Below are 27308 nucleotides of genomic sequence, written 5' to 3'. Positions count from 1 at the left end.
GTGTTGCACCCATTGCAGTTTTGGAGGGGAACAATTTGGTGCATCTCCTAACATGCCGTAATTACGATTTTCCCTTTCCCTGGATGTGCAAAATAAAGCTTTGTGAAAGTTTTGTAGGAGGAAGTGCACAAGATTTCCATTGAGATAATGTTTTATGTTGATAAGGTGAGCAATAATGATAGAAGTTTTGCCCCAAATGGCACAGTGCAGTAAGGAAGGCCAATCTGAACTTGCTGAGTTATCCATTAACTGACGCTACTATGCTGCCTTACAACCCCACAACATAATGTAGGATCTATATAAGAAAGCAGATTCCAGTGCTGAATCTGATCTCGCCCATTACTGTTTAACTCCATCTTTATCAGCAGCCTGTCCTAACACATTACGTGAGCCTAAATTAGCTAAAGAAAGTGGGACTCTTTTTATTGATTTCTATAGACTTTTGATTAGGTCCTTACACAAACCTGCCTCAATCCATTAGAGTTACTGGGGGCTTTTTCAACAGTTCTGCCCAATCAAGAATATTTATGCTCCTAAGTTCAAAGTCAGCAGGGAACTTGTTGTGGAACTGAAGATGTCTCTGTGCACTATGGAAGGGTCATAAATATCTGGGGAACTTGGAGTTGCCATACCAATGCTTTTAAGTCAGTAATAGTAACAGCAGTGCCTGAGGACCACACATTAAACCAACCTTGTATCCTAAATACCTGTCTATTCAATACTGTTTCAGTGCTCAGCAATGTTTATTTCTACACACCTGTGTCCTTACACTTTTTTTACACTTCCTATATTCTACTCTTTCACATTTGCAATGTGTTCTTTTGAAATGCAAAACAGTGGCAGAAATGGTTGTGTGAAGACGACTCTGTGATGACTGAAGCTGTGATGAATTTTTATTTTAGAATTAAGGAGGTTAACAAACATGAAAGAAAAAGCTATTGAGTGAAAGAGGCCTGTCTTATCAGGCTGCTAACATATTCTCAGCTTCTCTTGCTTTGAATCACCGTGTTGCAGCAGACATCATATTTCAGCCTGGATGTTTTTCATTACTTTTAAAGGGTAGAGATATCTGTTCATAGACCACAGGGCCACTGTAAGCAATGTTTTCAGAATAAGCAAGAACCATTCTATAGGATTTCAGTTTTTAGTCACTGTAGCAGAAATACCAAGTCACAGCTTGCAGTGGTGATGGAGCACCTGGTGGGAAAGCAGGGCCAGCCCAGCGGAGCTCAGGTGCATGCAATGTACCTGAGAGACCCAAAGGGCTGCAGCCAGGATCCACCCCTTCCCAGCCCTCATTTAAGGGTTGTTAGTGGAGGCAAGGGGATCTTGTTGGAGATCCTTGTGTACCTGAGGCCTTCTGAAGGTAAGGAGCTTCTTTCCTTTATTTTTGTGCCTATAGCTGTTGCATTTGAGCAAGTTCTTGCTTGTTGCAGCCTGGGACCTTGCTGCTCTGCTGTCATTGCTGTGCTTTCCATTGCATCACTGTCACCATGGGCTAAATCTTGCTGGCTTCTATTTTAGTCAGTGTTTTGTATGAATAGGTTCAGGAGGGACTTGGCCTCATCTTTTTGTCACTTCAGTTGAGTCCAGCTGTGGGATATCTGCAGAAATGTCAGTGTGAGTTGTCTAGCAATCAGCAGTGACAGCAAAACATGACACGTGTGCGTTTACAGATAACAGCCAACAAACTGACCTTATATATCAAGCATGTCAATACACCAAGCAATTCTTTTGAAAAATAACTGCTCTCCTTCCCGTTCTCTCTTTTCTCTCTCCCCTTACTTATGTGCTTATTTTCATTTGGTAGAACCAATGGTGCTAGCTTTAGACACTTCAGCTTTGGCTTAGATACCCTTCACAAACCAAGCTATGAATCTTTCAGCTTGGGAATCTTTGAGTGTTTATGTTGAGGGTAAAAAGCCTAAAGTTGCTGCATGCTATTCATGATCAGGAAATAAGGTCTCTTCCAAGCTGAGATCTTTGCCTTCAGATGTCTTTTATTCCTTTACCAAAGAACAACCACAGAAAATAGGATGACTTCCTCTGTTATAAGCAGATTCACTTTCTCTACCCCATTCTGTATCGTGATACCTATCTTATATGGTACATGCTCTTTTCTGTATCACTCACTTCAGTACACTATCAGATCTCATCCTGAACAGTTCTCAGTTAATTTGATGTATGTTATTTCAAGTAATTTGGGATTTTTTTATTTTTAGAACTAGGATACAAATGGAAAACGCTGAAGTGCCTTAGAGCTTGCATGTCTGAGACTTCAGTTCAGCATTGGAAAGCATCAGGGATACATTCAAGAATGGGCAGACAGCACATAGTGAGTAGCATCAGGGATATCTGGACTTTATTTCTTTAATACTAGTGCCTCTGCATTTCTTGCTGACATAATTTACAGTACCTTAAATGAATTAGTAGCAGAGCTTCCTTGGTCTTGAAAGAATAACTATGCATCATCTTTGACACAGCAGCTAATCACATCCAGGAGAATTCAAAGGCATGTAGACATAAATTCTGTTATTTAAGCTTAAGATAAGGATTGGTGGTAGAAAAACTTGGTTGAGAGCCAAACAAGCTGCAGCTTGCAAAGCATATCCTGGTGCCAGGGCTGAATTCTGAAATTCACAAAGTCAAAGCATGCAGAAGTTGTTTTTAACTCGGGTGATCAGTAGTTCCTTCCTAATCACCTGTTGCACTCCCAAAGCTCACTAAAGAAACTAGGAATGTTGATTTCTAGGTCTCTTACCTCCAAGCCTTAGATCTGTTCAGGTAGACCTCATTCAGGTTAAAGGCAAAATGACCAGAATTTTTAGTGGTTAGACCCCAAATGTTCTTATACTGGATGAGAAGTCAATTGCTGGGTAGCAGAAGCCAGTTTTTCAGGTATCCAGTCAACAACTGAAATGGAACAAAATAAGGGTCTCAGAGCATCTTTAGCCAGCAGAAATTAAGGTCACTATTTTTTATAGTGTCAACAGAATAAAGAAGCCAATTTCTAGTCCGCTTAGCTTTCTCCAGCCCTATCTAGTAGCAGAGAGCCTTTAAGAAAACATCAAGTGCTCATGTCCTCGCCTGTGCTACATGGAACTCTGTTACTTTGCTTGCACTATTCCAGGCTACAGCATAAAGTCCTACAACCAACCATCTCTGTTAGTAGACAAAGGCTTGCTGTCATTGCCATAGTTATTGTGAAAGGCATCTCTAAATACAGCTATAAAAACTGTACAGCAGCCTTACCTGACACTGAGTGCTTTGAATCTCTCTCCCTTCCCTATGTCTGTATAACCACCACTGATTCCACTGGCTTGGCTGAATCATTACTAAATCACCTGAGTGTAAAAGGAGAATCAGACCCACCCGCTGAACAGAAACCACTGTACTTTATTTTTATTCTGTTTGAAACAAGAGATTTGGTGCTTCAGCTGTCAGCAGTGAGACAGTAGATATCACCTGTAGAGCTCTTCCAGACAAGCGAGAGCACTGAGAAGCTACTGACAGCTTTTTATTTCTATTACTGGGAGCTTGAGGCATTGATGTGAATACAAAAGCACGCTTTTGTTAGGTATATGTGCCTGGCTTATGCATAATGCCCCACTGCCATTCTTGTTTGCGTTTTCACGTGACATTTCTTCTTTGTTCCTCTATAAATGGGCATTTGCTAAAAGGAGCATCACTGCTTTCCTCTGCACAGTGCTACATTTTGTCTCTGTTATTTTGTTTTTCCCCCAGCAGCCTCAGGTGATTGGGCTGTTAATGTAATTAGGTGAGGGGTAGAGGAAGGAAGAAATGCAGGCTCTGAAACAGAACAGCAAGGCACACATTTGTGCAGCACAGCTCTCTTGTCCATACTGTGCTGTCACTAACAAAGCCCCATAGGCTCCTCACTGTGTGCTCTCAGGCTCAGAATCTGGGCTGCCCTTCACAAGGGAGTGAGGATAATGCTGGCTTGGCTCTTCCCAAATTCAAATAGGTCTAACCTCTGGGACTGCTCCAATTTATTGCCTACAGCATCTCCCTTGCAGGCCAGTAACAGACAGCCTAGAATTGGTGAACTACAAAATGTTTCCCTGAGTTTCCTTAAATCCTTGCATAGGAACTTTAGTCAGCATCAAGGAAGAAGAGCAATCAAAGACAAAGATGTGAGTGTAATAGATGGATTTGTTTGGCAGGCAAGATTTTGATACTGGAAGAAATTCAGGTCAGCTGTGAAACAAAGAGTTAAAGGAGTTCCTTTAGAAAACATTTCTCTGCTTTAGCTTCAAAGTTCTACTTTTCCTTCATTCCTCTGGCTGAACTGTATACTGAGGGTTGACCTGAATTTACAAATAGCTGATTTTCTACCAAAAATGCACTTTTTTTTTTCAGTGAGTTGAAAATATAAATTTCAATGAAGTTTAACTAAAGAATTTGGGTGGAACCCGTGCCTAAGTTTGCCATACAAACCAGATGGACCGGGGAAAACTGCACTGTCATGCAAGCCTTGTACTGGATCTTTGCAGTGAAATCCAGCAATTAGGATTTTCAGGCAGGCATTTGCAAACCCTATTCCTCTGCAGCAAGCACTTCCTATGTGAAAAGTAACAAACCAAAATATTCTTTACTGATGCTTTTATATACACATATATTGAGATTTTTGAGGTAAGCGAATATAGATCCTTCATATTCTGGTGCTTTTAGCTTGAACACCACACAGTTAATGCCTGCTTTTCTCTGCTCAGAGAAGGGTTAAGCTTTGTGTTTGTCGACAGCATTGCAGCAAAGGGGATAAAGTAAGCTTGAAGGGCAGAAATGATGTACTGCATCTTTAATAGGGTGTGTCTAATCCACTTGCTGCAGTCTCTGCTGCAGTGAGGTTCAGTTTGGGCTCTCTCTCTCTCTTTGTTAACTCTTATTTTGTGATAATTGGAGATAGCACAAGAATGGCTGTTGATCTGAAGCTGACTAGTAGCCCACGAAGGCTGGGAACCTTGGTGTAGCTCCCCAGCTCTGTCACCCATTGCACAGACCAAAAACTTTGTGCTTTCAGTGAGTTTAAAGGTTCTGTTGCATATAAAAAGGGGCTAGGCAGGGATTTGGGCACACTGTGCTATCTTACCTTGTCAGCAACTACACATAGTCATCAAATGCATTTTGCAGCAGTTGCTGAATGTTACTGGATCAACTTGACACTTATATAAAGGAGATTATTAGGCTGTTGAATATCCCTGAGATTTTTAATAGTCCCTCAAGCTCATTTTACCTGCAGTCATAAAAGACTTCTTAAAGTATTGAGAAGCAGGTGTTAGAGGATTAAAAGAAGGGATTTTGAAATTGTATCCTCTGCCTTCAGGGCTGCAGTGCTGACTGTACTGCGCTGGGCAGATCCAGAGCCACATACAAAGTCATTGCACATTGTACAAAGCTTTCTGTAGTGTCCTGAGTGCTTGCTCCCATTATGTATAAACATCCATCTAGGACAGAATTATCATATTTAAAACCTGTGAATTTGTGTATTACCAACTTAGTAGACAGTGTTCACAGCTATTTTTGTGTTTAAAGAAGACACTTTCTTAAACTACCTTTTAATTTATTACTTCTCTGACATATGGTGTCGCTATAAGGAGAGTTCCAATGTCACTAAATGTACTTGTGGTTTCACACTCAGATCTAATCCTTTTAATTGAACTTTTGATCAGACTGTGCATCCACGACTTGGTCTTTTTTCTACCAAGTTGAAGCAGTATTTTGTTCATTGAAATCAAAAGGTGATATTTAACCCAATCTGAAATAATTTAGGCTATCATTTTAATAGCAGCTTGCACATTCTTACAGACTCATGCTGCTAACACATTTGTATGCATGGGCTCCTGTAGAATATGTGGAGTCCACCAAAAACTAATCAGGCTTCTTGTTAATATTAAGGACAGTTTGCAAGATCAGCCTCTGTAATTATAAAGCAGCAGGCGTAATTTCTGCTCATCTGTGAAGTGTTCACAGTACTTCTGGCACTGAAAATGAGATAGCACTTGTTTAATCTCCTCCAATGTCATGAGAGTTCTCTATTTGAAGTCCTGCAGAGACTTCAGAGGAGATTGCAGAAAACGGAGTGGCTGGCATTTCACTTCAAGTTATAGAGCACATATATTTTCAGAGGAAATGCAGAGCCAGACTTCAAAGCTCATTGAGCAATGTTACCTCTGGAACAGCGCAAACCCTTTTAGATGACACAGTGCATCAGCTATAGGAACAGTGAAATGCTGCTGATTCATCTCTATCTTTACTTTCTCTTACCTGAACTGTAGTGCCACCAAGTGTCAGTCAGCAGGAAGGCAGCAGCCCTGCCTGATCGAAACAGGCAGCTTCCAAATGATCTTTTCCAGGGAATGCAGTGTTCTGCAGCAGGTGGGACCAGAGCTAAAACTTCATCTCTGAAACAGAAACATGAAGGCTTGAAGTTGGGATAACAGCATGGATTGTTCCGAAGCCTTAAAACTCACTGTAACTATCAGTAACACATTTAGGAATGTTCTCAGCTTAAAATTGTTGACTGATAGAAATAATGATTCAGTAGCTGATACACTGGGCATCGATCCTACAGCACAGCTGAGACCAGAAGGTAGCAACAGATGCTTTGTTTATGATCAGTTCCTCACAAACCAGAGATGGAGTGGTCTGAAAGCAAATGTATGAAGCTGATGGGCTGGATTTTGCAGACAGGGAAAGAGCTGGAAGGGACCTTATCTGTTAGCCTCTAAAGCACTAGTCCTGTGGGCAATAGATGGAGAATAGGAAAGATGATACTAATATAAGATTGTGGCAGTCTTGAATGATGAGACAATACATCATACGAATGCATTAATCTTATGTAATTTCAAAGAAGGAAACTTGCCAAAACTGACATAAATAGAAATCTGGAACATTTCTAGGTATGTACTCTGTTTGATTCTCAGGTGGACTCTGCCAGGACTCACTGTGCTGGCACTTTTTTTGTTAACACTCAAGGTGATCCACATTTGTCCTGCATTCCTTCCTCTGAGTTCTAAGAAGGGAATAATGTCTGTATCAAGTAATCTGTATCACATCTGAGATCAAGTAATAGAAACGCCGTTCCCTTCCTGTCAGTAGAGATTTACTGGCTAATTGTACTGCGCTATTAAACAATGCTGTTAATAAGATTGGAATACTTGCTTAAGAAAGTAAGCCTACTGACCAAAGTGTGAGTATGAGAGCAGATCCCACTCAGGATGGGGTCTGTAGCTAATTGAGAAATTCTTCCCTCCTGCATTTTATGGCTTGCAATGGAACCTAACTGAATTTTTCCTAAGTGGGCAAAAACTGGAAGTAGCCAAGCAGAAGGTAAATCCCTATGAATTCCCCTTTTCCTTCTTAGAAGAAGGAATGCAGAGAGCCCAGAGAAAACAATGGTGTGCCTCTCCAGGAGATCTGCCTTCCTGCAGAGCTGAAACAAACACTGCCATGTTCGTCGGGCCGGGGATGGCTTCGTCAAATTGCAAATCAAATCTGCTTCTGCTTTCCTTCCCTCAAACAATATATTGAACTGCTACCTATGAATCAGCTGTCCCATCTGGTACTCGCTGAAACCAAAGAGCTGAATCACCAAACTGAATAGAGTTGGAGCTGGCTGCTTAATTGGTGGATTTATGTCTTAATAAGGGAGGAAGGTTCAAAGCCCTGAGAGGTGTCAGCATGTCACTGAAGGCAGTAGAGTGGGACTGAGTGACAGCAGCTGAGATCCACCGTTCTCATTTGTTTTCTCATGCAGACCTGAGACAAGTAATTATAGATTGCACATAAGCACACACACAGAATGCTCTTAAGGACAAAATACTCCATCTTTTTTGTGCAGGTTTTTTTTCACTTGTTATGCTGCAGTCCAGGCTAAAGGCCATCATCTGTGATCCCTCTACTTGTGCTACTGCATATGCTTATAAAAGAATATAGGTCTGATTTTGGAGTCCTGCGGTGTTTAATCCTTCACTGTGAGAGCTGGCACTGGATCAGGCGTTGCCTGAGATTAGTCTTCAATGTCAGTAAAGCAGTAATATAATCAAGTCTTCTTCCCTTTCTTGCAGTGCAGCTTTGATTAACAAATTAGTGTTTCTAGACCATTGTGTTAGAGAGGACTGTTTGGGCAGGGTGTTGGCAATCTCTTCCTATATGATTTCTATAATAACTCACTAATTAAAATCCAGAATAATAGAAAGACAAGGCTTTTTCTTACCTACTATAGAGAGTTACCATTTGCCAGCAAGTAATTTTATTTTCTTTTGCTTGGTTGGTTGCTTTTGCTTTGCTACAGGCAGCGTGCATACCCTGAATGCCTGGCAACAGTGATCTGACGTCAGTCCAGGCACAGAGCAGCAGAAATAGTGCCTTGTCACCGTGTTCTCCTTGGGCGTGAGCTGCATTATGCTGGTGCAGGGACAGTCTGTCTTAAATTGCCTGCAGAGAGAAATGCAAAGAAGGTGCTTAGCCCAGCTAGAGAGGGTTCCAGACAGCGCTGGCAGTGGTAGTGTGGTGCATGCTGAGGGCACGGGTCTGAGCACAGCACGAGCTGTTTCCTACTGGAACAAGTGACTCCTTGTCAGCTGCTGCCAACTGCTGTGCATAGCAAAGTGGCAGAACCACTGTCTTCCGCAGTGCACAAAACCATCCCATGCAAGGCAATGGTTCCCATTTCCTGTAGGACCCATAGAGCAATGTGCTGTAGTGAGTCACCACTTGGCCAGTTGGCTCTATCTCACCACGCTGACTGCTGCTGCTTTTGGGCTCCCACAGTGACTCGGAGCATGAAGTCTTATTGATAGATATGCATGCAACATGCTCAAAATATAATGAGGGTGGTGTAGTATATAGAGAAGCCTGCAGAAGGTATTTGTTGCAATGCTCTGAGGTTTATCTTCAGTTTACTTTGTAGGAATCACGTAATCACTGTCTGAATTTTGAACTGCCTATTCAGGCTTTGAAAAGCAAAGATGTTTTAAGTTGAAGTTGATGTGCTTGTCTATAAGAAATCCTTAAAGATCTTGATTCTACAAATGCCCTTTTTGTTTTCACACAGTATATACTGAGTGTAACTGACTGACAGTTCTATGTCATTATTTCTGTGTGCTGGAGGAGGTAGTTTTCCATGCAGAAGATAGAAATCTCTTCTTTGCTGCAGAAATACTTGTGCTGGGCAAGGAATTTGGTAGGAAACAACACTGCAGAAACTGAAATCCTGCATGCTGACTCATCCGTTGTGCAAAATGCATTCGTGGAGCAGTTTTCAACTGCTTTTCTTTTTCTCCTGCAAAGGAAACAGGCTATTGGCCCCAGGTGTGCTGTAGCTTCCCCAGTTAGGGGTCTGGAGGGCTGTGAGCTCTGCAGAGCAAACTGTGTCCCACGTCGATCTTTTGCTGTCATCTAGTGTTTCAAATGTGTAACAGCATCTGCTTGCAAACGGGACTGCGGTAACCTTGAGGACTTCCCTCGAGATTAAACATTTGTAGATCTCTTTTTGTGCTGCATATCAACTCCTACGAGGGCTGTAGGCTCAGACCTTTTAAAAGAAACGATTTCTAATGCCCTCCCTCCCTCTATCCCAGTGCTTTCCTTTGATTTTGGCACTCAGTGAGTTTTTTCTTCATCTTTGATACATCTGTCATTAATCCTCGCTCTCAGCAATTTATGATCTCTGCTGCCCTCAGTTCTAAGCTGAGATCCTTTTTCCTCCCAACAGCTGTAATAATTTTGCTTCCCTGAAGAGATGAAACAATCTATTGGACCCTGCATTAGACTTAACCTCATGCTATGGGAGGGCTGAGACAACAGAAGGTGTCTGTGAATGTTACTGGTAGAACTGTATTCAGGCTCTGTGCCCCTTTCATGAAAGGCAGAGGAAGAAGGCAGTGTTGTCACAGCTGGCAGAAGTGGGATTTGAGCTGAGAGCTTAATGGCTGGTGCTGGAGATCTTCAAACCTGTGGACTCTTCTGCTAATAGGTGCTTATTATCTCAGCTCTTCAACCCCATCTCTGTGAGCAGTGAGAACCAAGCTTACTTTGCTTCCTCTTTTTCTCTTCTCTGGCTCACGTTATTAGAGGAAAAAAACATTTACATTCAGTATATCATGCAGCTGATGCACTGCATAGAGCCAGCATGCTCTCCTGCAGGTCTACATATGAATGTGTATCTCTTTGAATGCATAACAAAACTTTCAGTGTCTTTTGAAGTTATTTCTAGAATGGAGGGGCTCCCAGGAAGAGAGAGATTCTACCTCTGGAAAGTAAAAACTGAGGGAGACTGAGAAAGAAGTCTCCTTTAAAAATGAAAGCCTGTTTCAAAACGAAGAGGGTTGACTTAAAAAGAGGACATATAAAGCTCCAGAGACATTCTGTTGTCAGCAGTACTGCATGCATCAGGCAGTGTCCCAGAAAAGGGGGTATGTATTGGTATTATCTCTCAGTTTTGTTTTTCCGTGTTCTGAATACATCTTTCCTCCTTTTCAATGGAGAAAAGGAGTAAAGTTGAAGAAAAAAATTAAGATAAAGCTCATAAAAAGAACCAGTATTGGATGCGTGGAGAAGTTCTTAGGAATAAACGAGTGCTTGAATGATATATTCATAGTCCTATGCAAATGAAACTGAATCATAAGAAATATAGTCTTTAGTTTTTATTAGCAAGTGTGCATTGTGTAAAACTTGTGCTTCTTCAGAGCGTTTCCTCTAAAGATTTCAGAACTCCTTATGTAAGTTAATCAAATCCTGTTTGTAAATATAAGGAGTTTACCTTTGGAAGATGCAAGGAATATACTATATCCAGAACCCTTAAGTTCCAGATTAACACTTCTGAAGACTTGCATATAACCATTATTTTATTTATTTATTTTTTTTACAACAAAATAAACCATATCCACCTCATTTTAACTTAAATTCATGCTAAGTGGAGATTGAGGCACATCATCTGTATTTGGTTATTAGATCGGGTGACATCTTGGCTGCCTTTCCTGTTTCAAGACCCAGACACAAACCTACAGCACTTAATTTTAGCTTGAGTTTACCTATTCTAAGATCTAGGTTTGACACTTTACTCCTGTATGTAACAAGGCATCCAACTTAGGGAGGTGTTCTTAGCTTTCTGATATCCTAACTGCCAAAATCAGACGCTTGGATTTGTGATGACACACAACATAGAGGCTTCCCAGGAGGAGAGGAAGGAGGAGTATTGCTTTTAAGCAAGGAATTATTGATTGCAGTCTGCTAAAGAGAAGTATGACGTTTGCTCACGAATCTGAAGAATTATTGGAAGCTCATTTCCAGCCCTGAAAATTTTGATTAAATCTGACCACACAGCTCCCTGCTGAGGACACTTTCGGGAACAAGCTCTTCAGACATTAAAGATGTAAGAGTTGCATTAAAATATAAAATAGTCGATATCCATGATTCATCTGTGATGGATAGATACCACAGGCATTGCAAGAGGGCTTCTACTAATAGCCACTTTGGAATTAGCCAGTGATTCTTAATGAAAATGCCTGCCAGCACTTCCTCCTTTTAATCTTTCACATGATCTCAAAGAGGAGGGAGGAGTGGGATCACTGGAACAAAAGTAAAGTACAAATGAGAGTTTGCAAGCCTCTTGGTAGCTCCTGTTCTATTGCACTTGTGCCATAGTGGCCCCAGTTGAGAGTTCTGGCCTACCTGGTAGGAAAGAAGCAGGAGTAGAATGAAAGCAGGTTGATTTTTTTTTTCCTGCTGGTGTAAATAAGCAGAGTAACTGTCTCAGGTACCAGACTGCTAGCTTGATCCAAATATATCCATTGTTGTGCTTCATCTTTCAACTCAAGTGTTGCAAAATGCCTTTCTATCTATGTAGAGTGCTAAAACCAAATTTCAGCGCAGCGTTCCTTGCTGTTCCATGCTTTGTAAATGGAGTAATTATAGACTCAGTAATCTTTTATCCTCTCATCTTTTGCAATGAAGTGTCTCTTATGGGTGGGTGAAGAGTGCCACAACAGCAGCAGCAACATGTTTGTTCTCCCATCCTGAAATTAACTGAGCTCTGTTGCATCTCACTGATGATAAAGCTGGTTTAATTTTCCATAGTAAATAGGAACAATATAGCATAACAAACCCCACAGTACGTTAGCCTTGAAATTAAAGTATTTTATCAGCTATACATTTCTATAAAACATTTATCTCCACAACAATTATTCTTTCAGATAGGAGAAAGGAACCCAGAGAAATTCACAGTGTTAAATGGTGTCATAAAACAAATATTGCCCTGGGGATGCTTTTTTGCTGTTTCAAATCTAGCAGAGCTCTATGCTCTCTTATCACAGTTCCAAATCGTTTATGGAGCTGCTGTGTTATATAGAAACAATGGTATAAAATGAATAACTATGTCACAATATAATAATGAATAAGGAGTAGAAAACATAACCTTATGACCACTTAGCTATGTAGAAACTAGCTACTAGATTGAAAGAAGAGTGAGCAGTTCATGGCTTTTTGGTAGACCAGTACCAATGTGAGACAGGAGTATAATTGAACCTACCAGTTGTGAAAGTCATCTTTCTTCAGTTGGTAGAGTTCTTCCTCCAGCCTCAATTTTTCTTGTCATAAAATAGCTAACAGGTGAAATAAAATGGCCAAAGCAGAGTATGGGAATCTGGAATCCTTAGGTTTGTGTTGCAGGCTCTGAACAAGTCTCTGATATAGACTGAAAGAAATGAGATTTTGCTCCTCACTTCACAGCAATTAGCCACAGAATGTAGTTCTAAATGGTGCTGCCATCGAAATTGTTCTTCCTCTATGATTTAGTGTTCCTTTAGGAAAAAAAGAAGTGAAAATGGTTTCTTTAAGCTCGTACTCTGGATTTTTTTGGACTTGTTCTTTAGGCTGACTTACTATCAAGAATGGAAATGGCTTTAGTTTTGAAGAAAGAGTTGCTTGCTTCTTGCTTTTTGTCATTCTTAATTTGTAAAGCTCCCATCAGTAGCTGAGGGAGTTCTAAGTAACCCAGAATGTAACTGGGTATGAGACTCAGACGTGAACACAAGTCTCTTTCTTTCTTCATCTCTGAAATACCAAACCAGTCACATGAGTTCATAATGATCATTTCTTGTGGAAGTTTCTGTCCTGTTTCAGTCACTCACTGAAGATATGCATCTTCCCCTCTGGCACAACATCAACTCATGCAAATCTGCATAGAAGCACCGACGTTTGTAAAGGACTGCTCACTTCTATCAGCTGATGCATTCTGCTGTTTCCTTAAATGTGCTGACATTGCTCACAGTTTTATGGCAGACTTCATTTGGGTAACTCATACCTCTTCAGATCCATTGTTGACAGAGCAAGGTTACAGAGATCTTTATCTTCACAGATTTTGCAATAAAATCTTGAAGTCTATTTCTGTCAAACTTGCTCGTTCTGTTATTCCTTAGAAATAGCCACAGATTTAAGTCTAGCAATTTTGATTGAGGTTTTACCTGAGGCCACTGGCTTGCAAAACCTTTCATCAAACATGCAGCAATCTTTTTGAGAAAGGGAACAGCAAGATAACCTTTACCTATGCTTTCTGCTAATCTTTCTAAAAGAAGTTCAAAAGCAAGATAAAACAATTTAATATCCAGCTGCTGGGAAAGGTCTTGTTTCCCAAGTTGAAACATAGCAGTCAGGTGATCTCCAACTGAAATTAATGTCACAAGCCTATTTGTCATTGCTGAGACCAACATTTGAACGTCACAACCCTATTTGTCATTGTTGAGATCAGCATTTGGAGCGTGAAATGTGAAAAGCAAACAAAGCAATTGATTTCAATGAAGTTGTGCTGATTTACATCCACTGAATACCATGTCCACTGAATGAGTTACTAACGTGGCTTCCAGCAGGAGCTCATTCATGAGCTGAAGAGCGGGATTTAATGCTGGCCCATGGGGCTCTTTCTCAGTGCATGTGGCAGCAGTAAATGGGCTCAGGTGAATTATAGATGATGAAGATAGTTAAAAGCAGTTTTAAAGCCAGATCTCTGAATGCTGTACCCTTTAAGGTACCTTATCTTCTTGCATTTTATATCAGGAGTATTGAATTTGGGACTTAACCTACAGGAGTAAGGTATTGGCCTGCCTGTATTGGTGCAGGTAAGTGAATGTTTCCATGCATCATACAGCAGTGGACATGCATGTTACAGACATTGTATTACATCTTGCACTTTTCTTGGCATATTTTGCTTCATTGGAGTTTTGCAGCAATTGTAGAAGTTGATTGCATGATTGGTGCTTTGATTTGCATGGGTAGGATTCATATCTGAACAAAGAAAGAGATTACCATCTGGAGAAAATGCAGAGTAGATGGGATGATTCTTCTATCAATCCTTAATAAGAGACAGATGGAGGAGGGGTAGGGAAACTGCGCTTTGAAATTGTAATAAACTCAGATATAAAAATACAAAGCTATTAAAATGGAAACACCAACTAACTGATTACTCAGAACCTGTTCAGCTGACCTAGGGATACATCAAGGCAGACTTCCAAAGCTGCCTAAGGGTTGTTATGGTCCCCATTCCTATGTAATTGAAAAAGAGTCAGGTTTCAGTACTCAGATGGCTTTGGAATTTTTCACACCAAATCATGAAACAGAGATGATTACTTTTCATCTGGAATTCCTCCTGAGAAAGAAGTGATAAGCCTGTCTAATGAACCATTATGCTACGCCGTGCTGTGTTACCCCAGCTCAGTAGTGGATAACTACCGAAATCAACAGCTCTGCACCATTAGGACTGGAGAAATGCAGGGGTGATGTGGAGGAAATCCAGTGGAACTGCATAACTTTGTGGTTTCAGATTTGTCTCATGCTGGGGCTGCTAGTCCTGCCAGTTGCTGCTGATAAGGAGAAGCAAAGTCCTCTTGACCTCTCCAAGACTCCAAACTTACTCCACAGGATTTAGCATTTGAGGTACTTTCAAATTCCTGCTAGACACCTTTCACGTCATTAAGCATCTAAATACCTTTACAAATCTGTCTCCAAGACATGCATCGGCTTTGGAAAAGAAAATTCCATAATTGCTTTTGGGATTTTTACACAAAAGCAATAACTTTTACATAGCATCTTCTCCCCTATTGGGCCTCTCAGAAACATTGCTTACCCATTGTTCTCCTTGTTTGTCAACCCAAAATATCATGCAAGATGACAGTTTTTATCAAATGCATTTAGCAGCTCCCAGGGAGTTTGCTACTCTGCATTCTTCAAGGAAATACTGTATGCTCTCCTTAAGAAGTGATTTGTACTGTATATAGATAAAACAGAGAAGGGGAACACCGCTTCACATTAGACCTTGGCCCAATGGGCTGTGCATGGAGCTGCTATGTATTTTTTCCATTGAAGGAAGCGTTTCCTTCCATCACTGCAGGAAGACAGAACAAATTGTATTTGCAGAAGAAAGGGATCTTGCAATAATTCATGAGCAGTCGCTTGCTTTTTCTTTAGTCCTACATTGGAGAGGGCATTTCTGTACGAGTTTGTTGTACCTTAGTTCTGTATGATAATCAAAAGATGGGTAGCAGATGTAAACCTCAATGTAGGTAAGGAATGCCTGCACTTTCTCACAGCTGTGTTGGTAGAGAACAATCCAGACAAAAAAGATAGTTGGTGAAATCAGTGGTTTTGTTGCAAAGTTGCTTAGAAATATCACTGTTGCTTTAACAGAACAGCAAAATGCACTGACAATGCGATAATGCAAGCTAGCATTGTTGTACAAGCATTTGCCTTATTTGGGTAACAAAATATGTAGTGAAATATCTATACGTACATATATCTGAGCTGCAAGATCTTCAGATAAAGCGAAACGTTACTGCATGATAAAACGTGTACAGGCAGAGGGGTAAAAACAACTCCTTTTGTAGTGTATGTATTTGCATATTTAATTGCATATATGGCTTCCTCTGCTGCTTTTTATTTATGACTTCTGCTGGTGATTGGAAAATAAGGGCCCGTCTCTGATCTATACCTGATCATTCATCAGGTGGAGGGCTTGAATTATGACATGAATGAACAGAGGGCTTGAATTGTGGTAGAAGGGTTTTTTTGCTGTGTGGTCGTGCACATAGTACTGTGCTGAACAACAGTTTTATTATCGTTTTCTCCGCTGTTTTTCTTCTTTCTCTTAATTTAGAGTGTGAGCTGCTTGATCCCAGTGCCACCTTTTTCTTTATCTATGCACAGAACCCAGCAAGATGAGAACTATTGCAGTCGCTTGCCTGGATACTAAGTGTTACCATAGGAAAAACTTTCCATTGCCATTTCCATTCATCCAATGAAGGTCAGCACATTCTTCAGCTATTGAAGTTCTTCTTTGGAACATAGGAGGGCACTAGAATTACATTTCTTCATCTCTAATTACGCACAAAGCAAGGGATGCAGTTAGGCAGCGCTTTAGAAACTTCAAGTTTTGAAAAGCTAAGTTTAGATACAGGATTTACTCCAGCTGTCAGGTAAATGGCAACTATGAAATGTGAAAGTAATGCAACATTTTCAGTGCACTGAAATGCGTGTGAACCCTGATCACCCAAATTGCCCCCACCTTTCATCTATAACACAACATCAATCTTGTGGGTTTCAGATGGGATTTATGTAAAGAGAGAGAATTTCTGCTGTAAACCTGATGATATCTTGCTGTTGTTAGGGGCAGAGAGGAACAGGGTCCAGACTTTGCCATTAACATCCCTGCTTAAGCAGCACATAACCACTGAAAGATAAAAAGAAAAAATATTTGGTAAAATAAGATTAATAAAAGCCTTTCCTCAACAAAACCTGCTTTCAGTGGTAGCTGCAGCTTCCTGCTCCCTGTGCCCCTAGCACTTGCAAATCATTGTATTTAACAAATCATTCAACTATCTCCAGTTAAAAAACAAAAAGCAACCAGCTACTCTAGTTGCTGCTTGTCTGTCTTTCATGTTTTGCTCTGTTTTTCATTTGCTGCCAAGAATCTGCTTTACCTGGGCTGGAAAATACTGGCTTAGTTCAACCAGTTCAACTCTTATAACAGGAATCTTACAGTGAAATGAAGCTTTTAGGCTGGCAGACTCTCCATTAGAGAATCTCCAGCCAAAGGCCTTGGCAGCCACAATGTGGGTCTTCTTTTGAAAACTCATGTCACAGTCTTCCTAACACTTTGCTATTCTGGCCTCAGTTCCAACCACTTTCCACAGTCCCTCTCTGGTCATCTACGAGACACTCATTGAGCTGCTGCTTTATTTGGCGTGATGCTATGGAAAGCCATTGCTCAGCATAAGTAAAAAGGAAAGGAAGCAAACTTTACCAGTAAAAAAAGAGACATTTTTTTTTCTCTTTGTAAAATCACTCTCTTTAAGTAAGTTTGGATGTTAAGATGCACGTGGCAGCTTGAACTGTAGCGAGGAATGTTTGGCTCAAAGTATTGAAGCTTTGACAAGAACACTTCAGGCATTGCTAAAGCAGCACTTCAGGGGTGGATGGATGGATGGATGGAGAGTTCCCTGGACAGAGAGGAATGCAGGGTGATGCAAGAAACGCAGTTTCCTCTGCTTCACTTGCTCTGCCACACATTGCAAATGGCCTCATGCAGGCAGTTTGGTATCAGATCAGATCCATCAGAACCATCACACCTTTGATTGCCTTGATAGCATTACTGCATTGCTGTTTGTATTAAGGTCTGGAGTGGTTGCACTATTAACCTTATATAAGGAACAAATGAATCTTCCAGAATAAAAGGATTTGCAAAGTATTTCAATAGACCTTCCTCCAAGTTTAAGAAGTTGTTAGGTGCCCCTAAGCTGGTGAGGGGGGCGGCCCTGGGCAGCACTGTGCAATTCCTGTGAGCCCTCAGCTCTCCGTGGAATCCCTACAGGGACTACATTCAGTGAATACTGAATTTTCAGCTCGAGCAACTATAGGTTTTTATGGGTTAGAACAAGGGCTTCCAGTACATCTCGCTACAGCATCTGATGCACAGGTGGCTGAGTTTAATTAGGGTTTTTATGAAAAACAAATTAGTTAACATATTCTCTGGAAGCTTCAGGTGCTATGCAGGTATTGAAAGAGCACATATTCAACCTTTAAGCTGCAATGTTACGATGTTCAGTGGCTCAGAAGCAGCCACCTGAACATAGCTGGGAGCATGTCAGTCCTGTTGTGAGCATCCCTTGGGAGCAGAGCACATCACTTCAGAGCAGGGTTTGTCTTTCTAGTAGGGGGTAACATTGCAGTGCAATGAAGTGATCTGCCCAGGGCAGTGCAGCACTGAGCACAAGAGCTATCCCCAGTGCTTCTCACTTGTAATGTAAAGTAATGAAAAAAGCTGATCTCCCTGGATTTTCATGCTTCAATGCCATTAAACAGGTGGTCGTGTTTTCAGGTATTCAGAATGCTTACAGTTTTCGTTGCCTGCCATGGGAGATGGGCATACTGCAAAGAGCAGGCACAGAGATCAGATCTCATTACTTCCAACCCCAGGGAGATGGGGTTGTAAGGACCACATAAGGACTGGGACGTTCTCAGGTCCACCCCCAGTTTAGATATGACGCTCAGCAAAGAACCTCCGGGTGTGATTCACAGTGGTATCGCATAATTAAGGGTATCAGCAGTGGGTGTTACTGGGTGCGACTCCCAGACACAGCACAGACAGCACAACTTTGGAAGCCGGCCAGCCTGGTTCAGGTCAGACCCTCAGACCTGCACAGCAGGATCCAGGTAGGCGCACAGCTCCTCTCTCCCTATCACCACTGTTAAGCACTTTATCAAGTCGCAGCTCACCGCACTTCAGTGCAGGCTGACATCATCAGGTGCCAACTCAAACAAGAACACCGCGTGTTGTTTTGTTTTTTTTTTTTTTGCAGCCCTGTGACCGCTTTTATTTATTTGTTCCCCAGATGCTTGGGATTCTTTTAAAACAACCTTTTTTTTTTTTTTCTTTTTTTTTTTTTTTTCCTTACTGATTCACGGTTTAATATTAAAACACTCGTCTGAGAGCCCCGCAGCATCAGCAGGCACGGAGCGCAGCCCGGGGCGGGGCGGGCGCTGCCTGCGGGGCGGGTCGGGTCGAGCCGTGCCGCCTCCCCCCGCCTCTCCCCTCCCTCTGTGCCGCTCGGCTCGGCTCTACTGGGCGCAGCGGGGAGGCAGCAAAGTTGAGAGCGGCAGCCGGGAAGTTCCGTAGCATGGCGGAGCGGCCCGGGCTGAGGCAGCGCGGAGGGACGGAGGGCGAACGGCCGCTCTGAGCCGAGCCGCGGGGAAGCGGCCGCCGGTATGGCCCGCTGGATCCCCACCAAGCGGGAGAAGTACGGGGTCGGTGAGTGCCAGCTCGGACCCCCCGCCCCGTTCCCCTCGCGGAGCTCTCCCGTGTCGCGGCTCCCCCAAAAGCACGGCGCTTTGCTCCCCCAGCGCGGTGTGCGTGCTGCAGCCCTTCGTTCTTCTCTCCTCCTTTGGATATTTATCGCCTTTCAGTCTCTCCTCTTTCAAGTTTCGGCTGCAGGCGTTCGTTCACTCTTTGGACCCGCACGGATAGAGGCAGCGGTACGCGTTCAGCTGCCGCCCGGGGAGCTCCGGAGCTGCGCTCAGGGCTGACCTTTGTGATTCTGCCTCTGCGGCGCTGTAACAGCGGCAGATAACGCGTGCTGCTCTCCCCAAAAGGAGATGCTCGTGGAAGCAGCAATGACAGGTTAAGAAGGTTGAAACGAGGCACGTCTCAGGATCAGTAACATCCTTGCTGGGCGTGGGGGGAAATCTTAGCAGCGATATTTCAGCTTAAAGAGAGGAGCAGGGAGGGCTGCGCTGACACCTTGTGCCTGCTGCCCTGCCCTCCTCCTGGGGTTTGCAGGGGGTGTCTGAATGCAGGCTCTATGTTCCTTAGGAGGAACCAAACCTACAGACAAGTTCCCGTTTTCGTGAGAGCGTGACAAATAGAAAACCACACGATTTTGAGCTCGATTGCAAGCTTTGGACGCAGAACAGAAGGCAGGAAACCGCTAATGACACAAACAATTCCTTATAGTCGATTTCAACTCCTTACAGATCATTCTAACAGAGGGTGATCGTTTGTGCCCTGCACATTCTATAGTTGGTGCAAGGAGAGTTTTTGGATTGCAGGTATGCAGAGGATCAGTTCCCTCAGTTCCTATGAGGTTGGTTGTTCAATCTATGAGCCGAGGAGTGAAGAACTCCATCCTGCACGTTTGCAAGTTGAGCTTGAAGTGAGTTGATTTCCAGGTGGCTCTGCAAGGACTGCAGGTTTGGTTTGGCTAAATAAGTTCAGAGGAACTGCATGCAGCACAATCTTATTGAGGTAACAGGGAGGGTGTGGAATATCCTACACCCTGAACTTTGTTTCTTTCTGGGTAGGGAACAGCCTGTTTATACGTGGGACAGCACGTGTATAATGTGGTGAGATTACTCTGGACATCAGGGTTAGAAAATATTGGTATTATAATCAAGCAAACGATACAACTGTAATCCGAATGGCTGAGCTAGATGTGTTTGATGTGTGTGTTGCTTTCTGTTGTTTTTAAAACACACCTTTCTGAGGCTCTTCCACCTGAAGAATGGCCTTGGGCTGCAGGATGAATCAGAGGCACTCGTCAACATTTCTTCTTGCTTCCAGGATGATTTTTTTGTGTTGTTGGCCTGAGCCAACTGCTGGTTATGAAAGCTCCTCTCCACAAAGGGCATTGGCTGGTGAGTAAGCAGGGTGGAGAGCAAACTACCTCTTCCCTGATGTTACCAACCATCAGATGTGCTGGTAGGAAGTCTCCACTTAGGTCTGTGTGTTTGCCAGCTGATCCTTATGTCCCCTGGATGCGTTCATGGACCCAACTGATGTGGAGTCCGTCGCTCCGGCCTTTATTTCGTAACACAGCTGATAGGGTTAACCCACAGGCAGCAGGCAGAATTATTTATGCAGCGACAAACTTTGTCAGGCAGTGCTTGATACGTGGTGTTAATGAATCTCAATTCTGTCAATTTGCTATTCTCAGCCTTGTCATTTTCCCATCTACGGTTGCGCCCCGTGCTGTGCTGAAGCTTTGCACCCAGATGCCAATCCTCTTTGCTTTTGTGCTTAATTTGACTGTCAGAAATAACAGTAGGGCCTGCTCATCATAGATAGACTAGGGGTGTATATAGCTGTTTTGTAGGGTTTATAAGGAGGTTGTGGATGCCCCATCCCTGGAGACATTCAAGGCCAGGCTGGATGTGGCTCTGGGCAGCCTGGTCTGGTGGTTGGCGACCCTGCACATTGCAGGGTTTTTGAAACTAGATGAGCATTGTGGTCTTTTTCAACCCAGGCCATTCTGTGATTCTGTGGTCCCGTGAGATGGAAAGGGTCCACTTCTGTCTGGAAAACATAGGGGGCATTAAGCTTTTTCTCCTGATCCCTCAGTTTCAAGAAGCTGATGTGGATTGAAAGGAAATTGTGAGCTGCTTGTGCCAATTATCTGCTAACCAGGCTGCCTGTTAGTACCAATTATCAAGGTGGTTTAATGAGGAGGATACCACTGACTTGTTAAGTATAGCCTATTGGAGGGTAAGAACTTCCATTCGCTGTTCGGGTGTGTAGGTTGGTGGCTGTAAAGTATAAATACAGAAAGTTCACTGGTTTTAGAAACAACAGGCACACTCTGTGATTGTTACCAAGCTGCGCTTTGGAAACTAATACAGAACTGCTTGCATTTTTTTAAAACACAACCCTGTAAATCGTACCAAAACAGAAAGAAATTCCAAGAAGTTAACAGTGTGATTCAGTGCCGTGTGCCTCATTTTTGCAGTTCAGAATAACTGATTTTCTGGATCAGTCTGCAGATCTGTTACGTGTGGGTTCAGATGGATTTGCTGCCTTCCAGGAGTTCTGTTCTCAGTTGGTTAAACCCAGAGACTGCTGCCTTTAGTATCATTAATACAGACGGTGTATGGACTGAGTTTGTAACTGCATGCAGCAGAGAGATTGGAAAACATCAAAATCGGAAATTACAGCATCCTAAGGGCAACATACACGAGATGTAAATGACTCACAGTTTCTCACTCTTAATGAATTTTCAACCCAATCACAGATTTGGGTTTGGGAGCTTCAGCTTTGTAAAGGGATGAAGACACTGCTGATGGTCTGATGGCCAGCATTGTGCCTCTAGAAGCAATAGCATTTCTGGGGTTTCATTAAGCTTCCTTGCAATGTGCTTCACTTCTGCTTTGGAAAGGAAAGATGCTGAAGTTGGATGGTCTGATCCAAACGAGGTGAAATAACCTGCTTGTGGACTGGGGCTTCTTTAAAACAGTTGTCATTGCAAAGTGCCTTTCATGCAAACTTTCTGTGTTGCAGGAAAGAATATCAGAATGACGCCCCACAGTTTCCAGCTTCTGTTTTCTGCTTGGTTAGGAATGATTAACTTAGAGAATCCACAACGTAATTGTTTTTTCCTGCTGGCTGTAGCACGGGCTTGCATGAACTTCAGCTGAAGTATTGCACTTCAGTTGTAAAAGCGATTCTTTAGTTATCATCTCTTCTTAACATGAAAGTGTTCTTTGAGGGCTAGAAAAAAATGTATTAATGGCTTCAGCACCAAATAGGAGAGAGGTTGGAGTCTGTGGAATCATTAACTGTTCTATTCTGGCATAAATCCAGGCTGCTATCAGAAAAAGCCATTGGACCCCTTTTTCTGATTCCTGCATCATGCAGGACTGTTACATGCAGTAACAGTCCAAAGAAAACGAGCAGTGCTGCTGTAAGCCAGCCCAGGGAACCGAGCCAGTTCAAAACCAATTCAGAAAGAAGAACTGCTGAGTTTCTAACCAGAACAGTTTCCAGATGACTGCAACAGTGCATCAGGTATGCATGCTTTCCATGTCACCTTTGTGAACAAACAGGATGAGAAGTGTCCATGTATGGTTCTGCAGTTGGTTTGGGTATGCATCTGTTCTGCAGTTGTTCCACAAGTCTGGTCTTCCAGAGTGAGAAACCAACTGGAGTTTATTGGAAAAGCTTTAGACCTGAGGTCCAGAATGGCTGTGTTTGGGTGAGGTTGGTGGCTTGCACCTGCATGCAATGGTATGACTGTCTATTGAAATGTGTATTCACCCTGGTTTTGCAATAAGAGCTGCTCCATAGAGCTTGCATGCTGGGGCTGGGGAAGGACTGGGCAGGTTATCACATCTGGTCCTCTGCAGCTGGAGTCTCCAATGGAGCATTCACTCCACACACCACAAAATGGTTCAAGCCAGCAGCAAACGTAGAGCTTGCAGCAGAAGTCTGAAAGCCATAACGTGTGTTGTTCTGCTTGGAAGGTGCTGGAGAAACCAAAAGCATTATTTGCTGCCTGTGGTCACCTCAAACTGTTAAATGTGTAACTTAATATATTATTATAAGCCTGCAAAAACTTCACTGGTCAGTGAGGTATATCAGTGAATTCTGTGTGTGTTAATAATCTTTAGGCTCTTAGCTAAATCATAGTCATGTTTTATTTAGTAAATGCTGGGTTGGAGGGAAGCTGATTGAACAAAGCAGTTCTGCAGCTCTGTAGGAAGTATTTGGGTTCATCTGGTGCATTTTAAAGGAAAGAAAAAGACTGATGAGCTTTGGAGCAGCTTTATTTCCCAAGCTTTCTCTGCCTCTTCCCATCCCATTCCAGGGATTTCTGTGTTGCATTTTAACTCTGCATACTCATGGATGGCTCTTTGAGAGGGGATGGCTTGTTTGGACCCAGTTCCAAAAGAAGCATGGCCGTTTGCTATGGCTAACATACCTTAGCCATGTTACCAATAGATACTACCTGTCACAGGCACAAATAGCAGCCTTCATTTGCAATCCATCATGTTTTATTTTGGGGGGGGGGGCATCAAATAGATATTTTTGGTAAACTGACAGGTAATTACCCCTAGTAGTTATCAGTGACCTTTTAAACTCATTATATTTTTCTCTGCTGCAAGGAGCAGCACATAGGACTGTTCTTGCTGCAGAGAAGTATTTACTCTGTTGAAATACCATGTGGTGGTTGAGTTACAATCAGCTGCGTCATGTCTTAGGAATGGCAGTAATTTTTCAAATGTAAACCAGTGCCTGCCAGCTACAGTTGTGATTTATGTGAGCAGAAATGCAAAGGATCAGGGAGGAAGAGAGAGTGCTGCAGAAGAAGATTTTCTTACTAATGGTTTGATTTGTGATCCCTTCTGATGCGTTTGGCCATCAGGTATTGGCTTCGTGTTCAAACTTTGTATATCCTCCACAAAGTAGGCTTGAAATACAGTCTGCAATCAAAGGAGCTGCACTGCTGATTGTAGTCAAATGAGAGCAAATGTGTCATATTCGTTTCAACTTGCTGCAGCACAGCCCTATCTGCAGACTGCTGCTGAGTTGTAGGTACGCTCCGTGGTGTCCCACAGAGAGAAGGGCTTCAGAAAGATGTACATAGAAATAGCCCACATGAAGGAAAACTCCTTTACCTTTTCCAGACAAGGTCTGTGTTTAAGGATCTTAAAGTCAAAAGTTCAGGACAGCTTCACATCAGCTGCACGTGAGATGTTGTTTTCAAAGGGAGAAGAAAGAGGAACAAAACATTTAAATGATTGCAAACCCCTGCATGAGTATCATTCTTCAGGTGAAGGCTTATTTTGATGTAAGCTAATCAGCCAGCAATAAACTCAAGCAGAATTGAAGGGCTGTTCGTTGCAACGAGGACGGTGTTGTATTCTCCTGTTTCATTCAGCAAAGCACACTGCACTATTTGCTAATAAGCAGATCTGAAATGATTTTAACTTCTTTTCTTGCCAGCTCTCAGGCTCAGTGTTCTCACGCTGTCCTTCCTGGTTACTACACTGTGTAGTTACAGCCTTCCAGTGGCTTTCACCAACAGAAAATAAACTTGTGTGCTTTGAGATTTGTTTGTACGAGCATTCTTCTCCTCTGCATCGCTCTGAAAGGAACTTCCTCTGTGCTCAGTCAGTAGGAGTCTACATGCGTATACAGTGCATGGGAAGTCTTTATATAGAAGGCTCTGGGAGAGTCTCGAGCTCTCTCCTGAGATTTGTTTTTCATGTTGGTGTATTTTTAATTTAAGTTTTGCTCCAACTTGGTAGAAATTCTGAGTTACCCCAACAGAACAGCTCAGCCATGTGTAGAAGAATGGATTCTTTCAGTTTAGTTTCTCAATTTATCTGCTGTGCCTGAATTGTATTTGGTGCCTGAGTTGACTGTATGACTTCTTGCTTCCAGAGTCATTCCCCTTTTTTGTTAATCCATGTTAGCCTGAGTCTGTCTTCTCTTGCTTTCGGTGATTACTGTTTCCTAATTAGTTCCCTGTGAAACTAATCACATGGACTTCAAAGGCACTGCTGACAAGAACAAGACTTGTAGCCGTTCCTTGCCTTGTTCTCGCTTTGAAAAGTAGATGTAGTATTTCTGCAAGCACCTTGTGACTTTGGGGTGCTTCACTTCTTTGATATCCAGCTTAAAACATGACTACAAGCCTTGACTTTCAGGGTCTGTTCATCTTAACATGTTGGTTGCAAAGGGCCACAATGATCATCTCATTTCAACCCCCTGCTATGTGCAGGGTCTCCAACGACCAGACCAGGCTGCCCAGAACCACATCCAACCTTGCAGTTAGGAACTAAAGCAATTAAAAAAAAAAAAGTTAAGACAAACTCACAAATGGGAAAAATTTCAATCAACAGCTTATCAATCAAGAAGGAATAAAGGAAAAATAGTCTTCCCTTGTCATTTGAAAGCTGAAGGATGTGCAGCAGAAGTTTGCCAAAGCTCCTTTGATTTAAATCAGCTTCTCTGTTGCCAATTAACTTGCACTTAGCTTGACTGATAGGACATTCCTTTGAGTTAGTCCTTTCTGGGGAAGGATCCTGTGTATGCTACCGTGGTTAGATGCAAACATGGCCAAATGTAAACCCGAAGTCATGAACGCATTTATCCCCCTCGCTACCACATGAGAGCTGTGCTTTCACATCCACTGCATCTCCTTTATTGTAGAATGCCTAAAATAATGTAATTAATTTTGGTGCACTTGCCAGGAAAACTGTGCTAATAGAACTGGAAAACATAAATAGGAATTGCTGGACAGCTTGCTAGGCGGACAGTTCATAGTTGGCTTCAAAGACTGAAGAAGTTAAGAGTGCTCGTTGGGTCAGTTGCAAATGCAGTTTTTCAAGCCTAAATGATAATAAATGTCTTTTTGGTACAGTACAGACTGTACCTCCTAGAAGGATCTCCCAGGAGTAGAGGGGGGAATGCTGTTTAAAGGATGACTTTTTCTGGCAGCCTCTTGAACCTGTTGGATAGGTGTCTGGCACATTGTCAGGATGGATCTCAAACAAGTTGTGATTGTTCCACGGAGAGTCTTTAGCCACTTCTTCCACTCAAGTTTTTGGAGGTGTTGCTGCAATAAAAATGGATGTCGGTTTGGAAAGTGCTGAATCTGTCCAAAATGTTCACTGAGATCCAGTAGAAGTAGTAATTATTCCATGCTCTTGGGAAGCCTGGTACTTTAATCCTCCTCAGTGATAAAACAGTTCAGCTTCAGCTATATAGTTGTAATATGGTTTCAGAATGTCATAAACAGTGGCCAGTTTGCTTGGAAAGAGTGTTTTTTGTTTGTTTATTCTTTATACCAGTAATTAGCTTGCATTAAGAAGAGGCTAGAGAAGGAATAAGGCCTTATTCTTGCGGCACTTAAATTCTCAGAGCTCTGTAATGGGAGCTTCAGGCTGCATAGAGATGGAGCTTAATGTACAGGAATAAAATAAGAAAATGAATGGAAGGCTGTTGTACATGGTACCTGATTCCAAACTGTTTATCTCCTTGAAACTTGTGCAGTGCAATTATGGCTGATCTGCTTACAGGAAAGTTGGGAGAAGTTTATTCTTCGTTCTTTTTTCATAGAATCACAGAATCATAGAATGGCCTGGGTTGAAAAGGACCACAATGCTCATCCAGTTCCAACCCCCTGCTGTGGGCAGGGTCGCCAACCACCAGACCAGGCTGCCCAGAGCCACGTCCAGCCTGGTCTTGAATGCCTCCAGGGATGGGGCATCCACAGCCCTCTTGGGCAACCTGTTCCAGTGCTTTAGACTTTTTGAAAGGAATCAATATCCAAGTGTGCTATTGTTTTGGTTTCTTCTTTTTCTTCCAGTGTAAACCCCTCAGTTCCCAGCCAAATCTTCCTGTTCCTCATTTCACCCTTATGCCTCTATTTTCCCTTTGCTCGTTACCTGAGACGTGTGGCAAGATGAAAATGCTTGGGATGGAAGGTCTCTGGCAATGAGGAGCTGTGTATCTCACCATGCCACGT

General features: G+C 42.5%; 1 protein-coding gene and 1 long non-coding RNA gene across 6 annotated transcripts in view; one reads left to right on the top strand and one right to left on the bottom strand.

The window, feature by feature from the left end:
• Nucleotides 1-27308, top strand: part of DOCK5 (dedicator of cytokinesis 5) — a 112262-nt gene that overhangs the window by 17293 nt on the left and 67661 nt on the right. For 2 of the 4 annotated variants that reach the window (XM_417678.7, XM_004947557.5), the window contains exon 1: nt 19131-19315. The exons of the other annotated variants lie outside the window; for them this stretch is intronic. In XM_417678.7, the coding sequence (XP_417678.2) occupies nt 19273-19315 (43 nt within the window). In that variant the 5' untranslated portion in view covers nt 19131-19272. Of the gene's footprint in view, nt 1-19130; nt 19316-27308 lie in introns of those variants that run through there. 4 annotated transcript variants of the gene reach the window in all.
• Nucleotides 591-13669, bottom strand: LOC107054948. 2 transcript variants are annotated; one of them, XR_005841582.1, is made up of 6 exons: nt 12904-13020; nt 12551-12821; nt 8237-8457; nt 6286-6422; nt 2762-2913; nt 592-1604 (listed from the first exon to the last, which is right to left on the bottom strand). It is a non-coding gene; the product is annotated as an uncharacterized LOC107054948 (long non-coding RNA). The 2 variants fall into 2 exon arrangements; XR_001469827.4 differs by having other exon boundaries at nt 591-1604; nt 12551-13669.

The sequence above is a fragment of the Gallus gallus genome, chromosome 22 (genome assembly GCF_016699485.2).
Source record: "Gallus gallus isolate bGalGal1 chromosome 22, bGalGal1.mat.broiler.GRCg7b, whole genome shotgun sequence".
Lineage (NCBI taxonomy): Eukaryota > Metazoa > Chordata > Aves > Galliformes > Phasianidae > Gallus > Gallus gallus.
The sequence above is the reverse complement of the archived record's forward strand: the minus strand, read 5'-3'. Positions and strand labels throughout refer to the sequence as shown.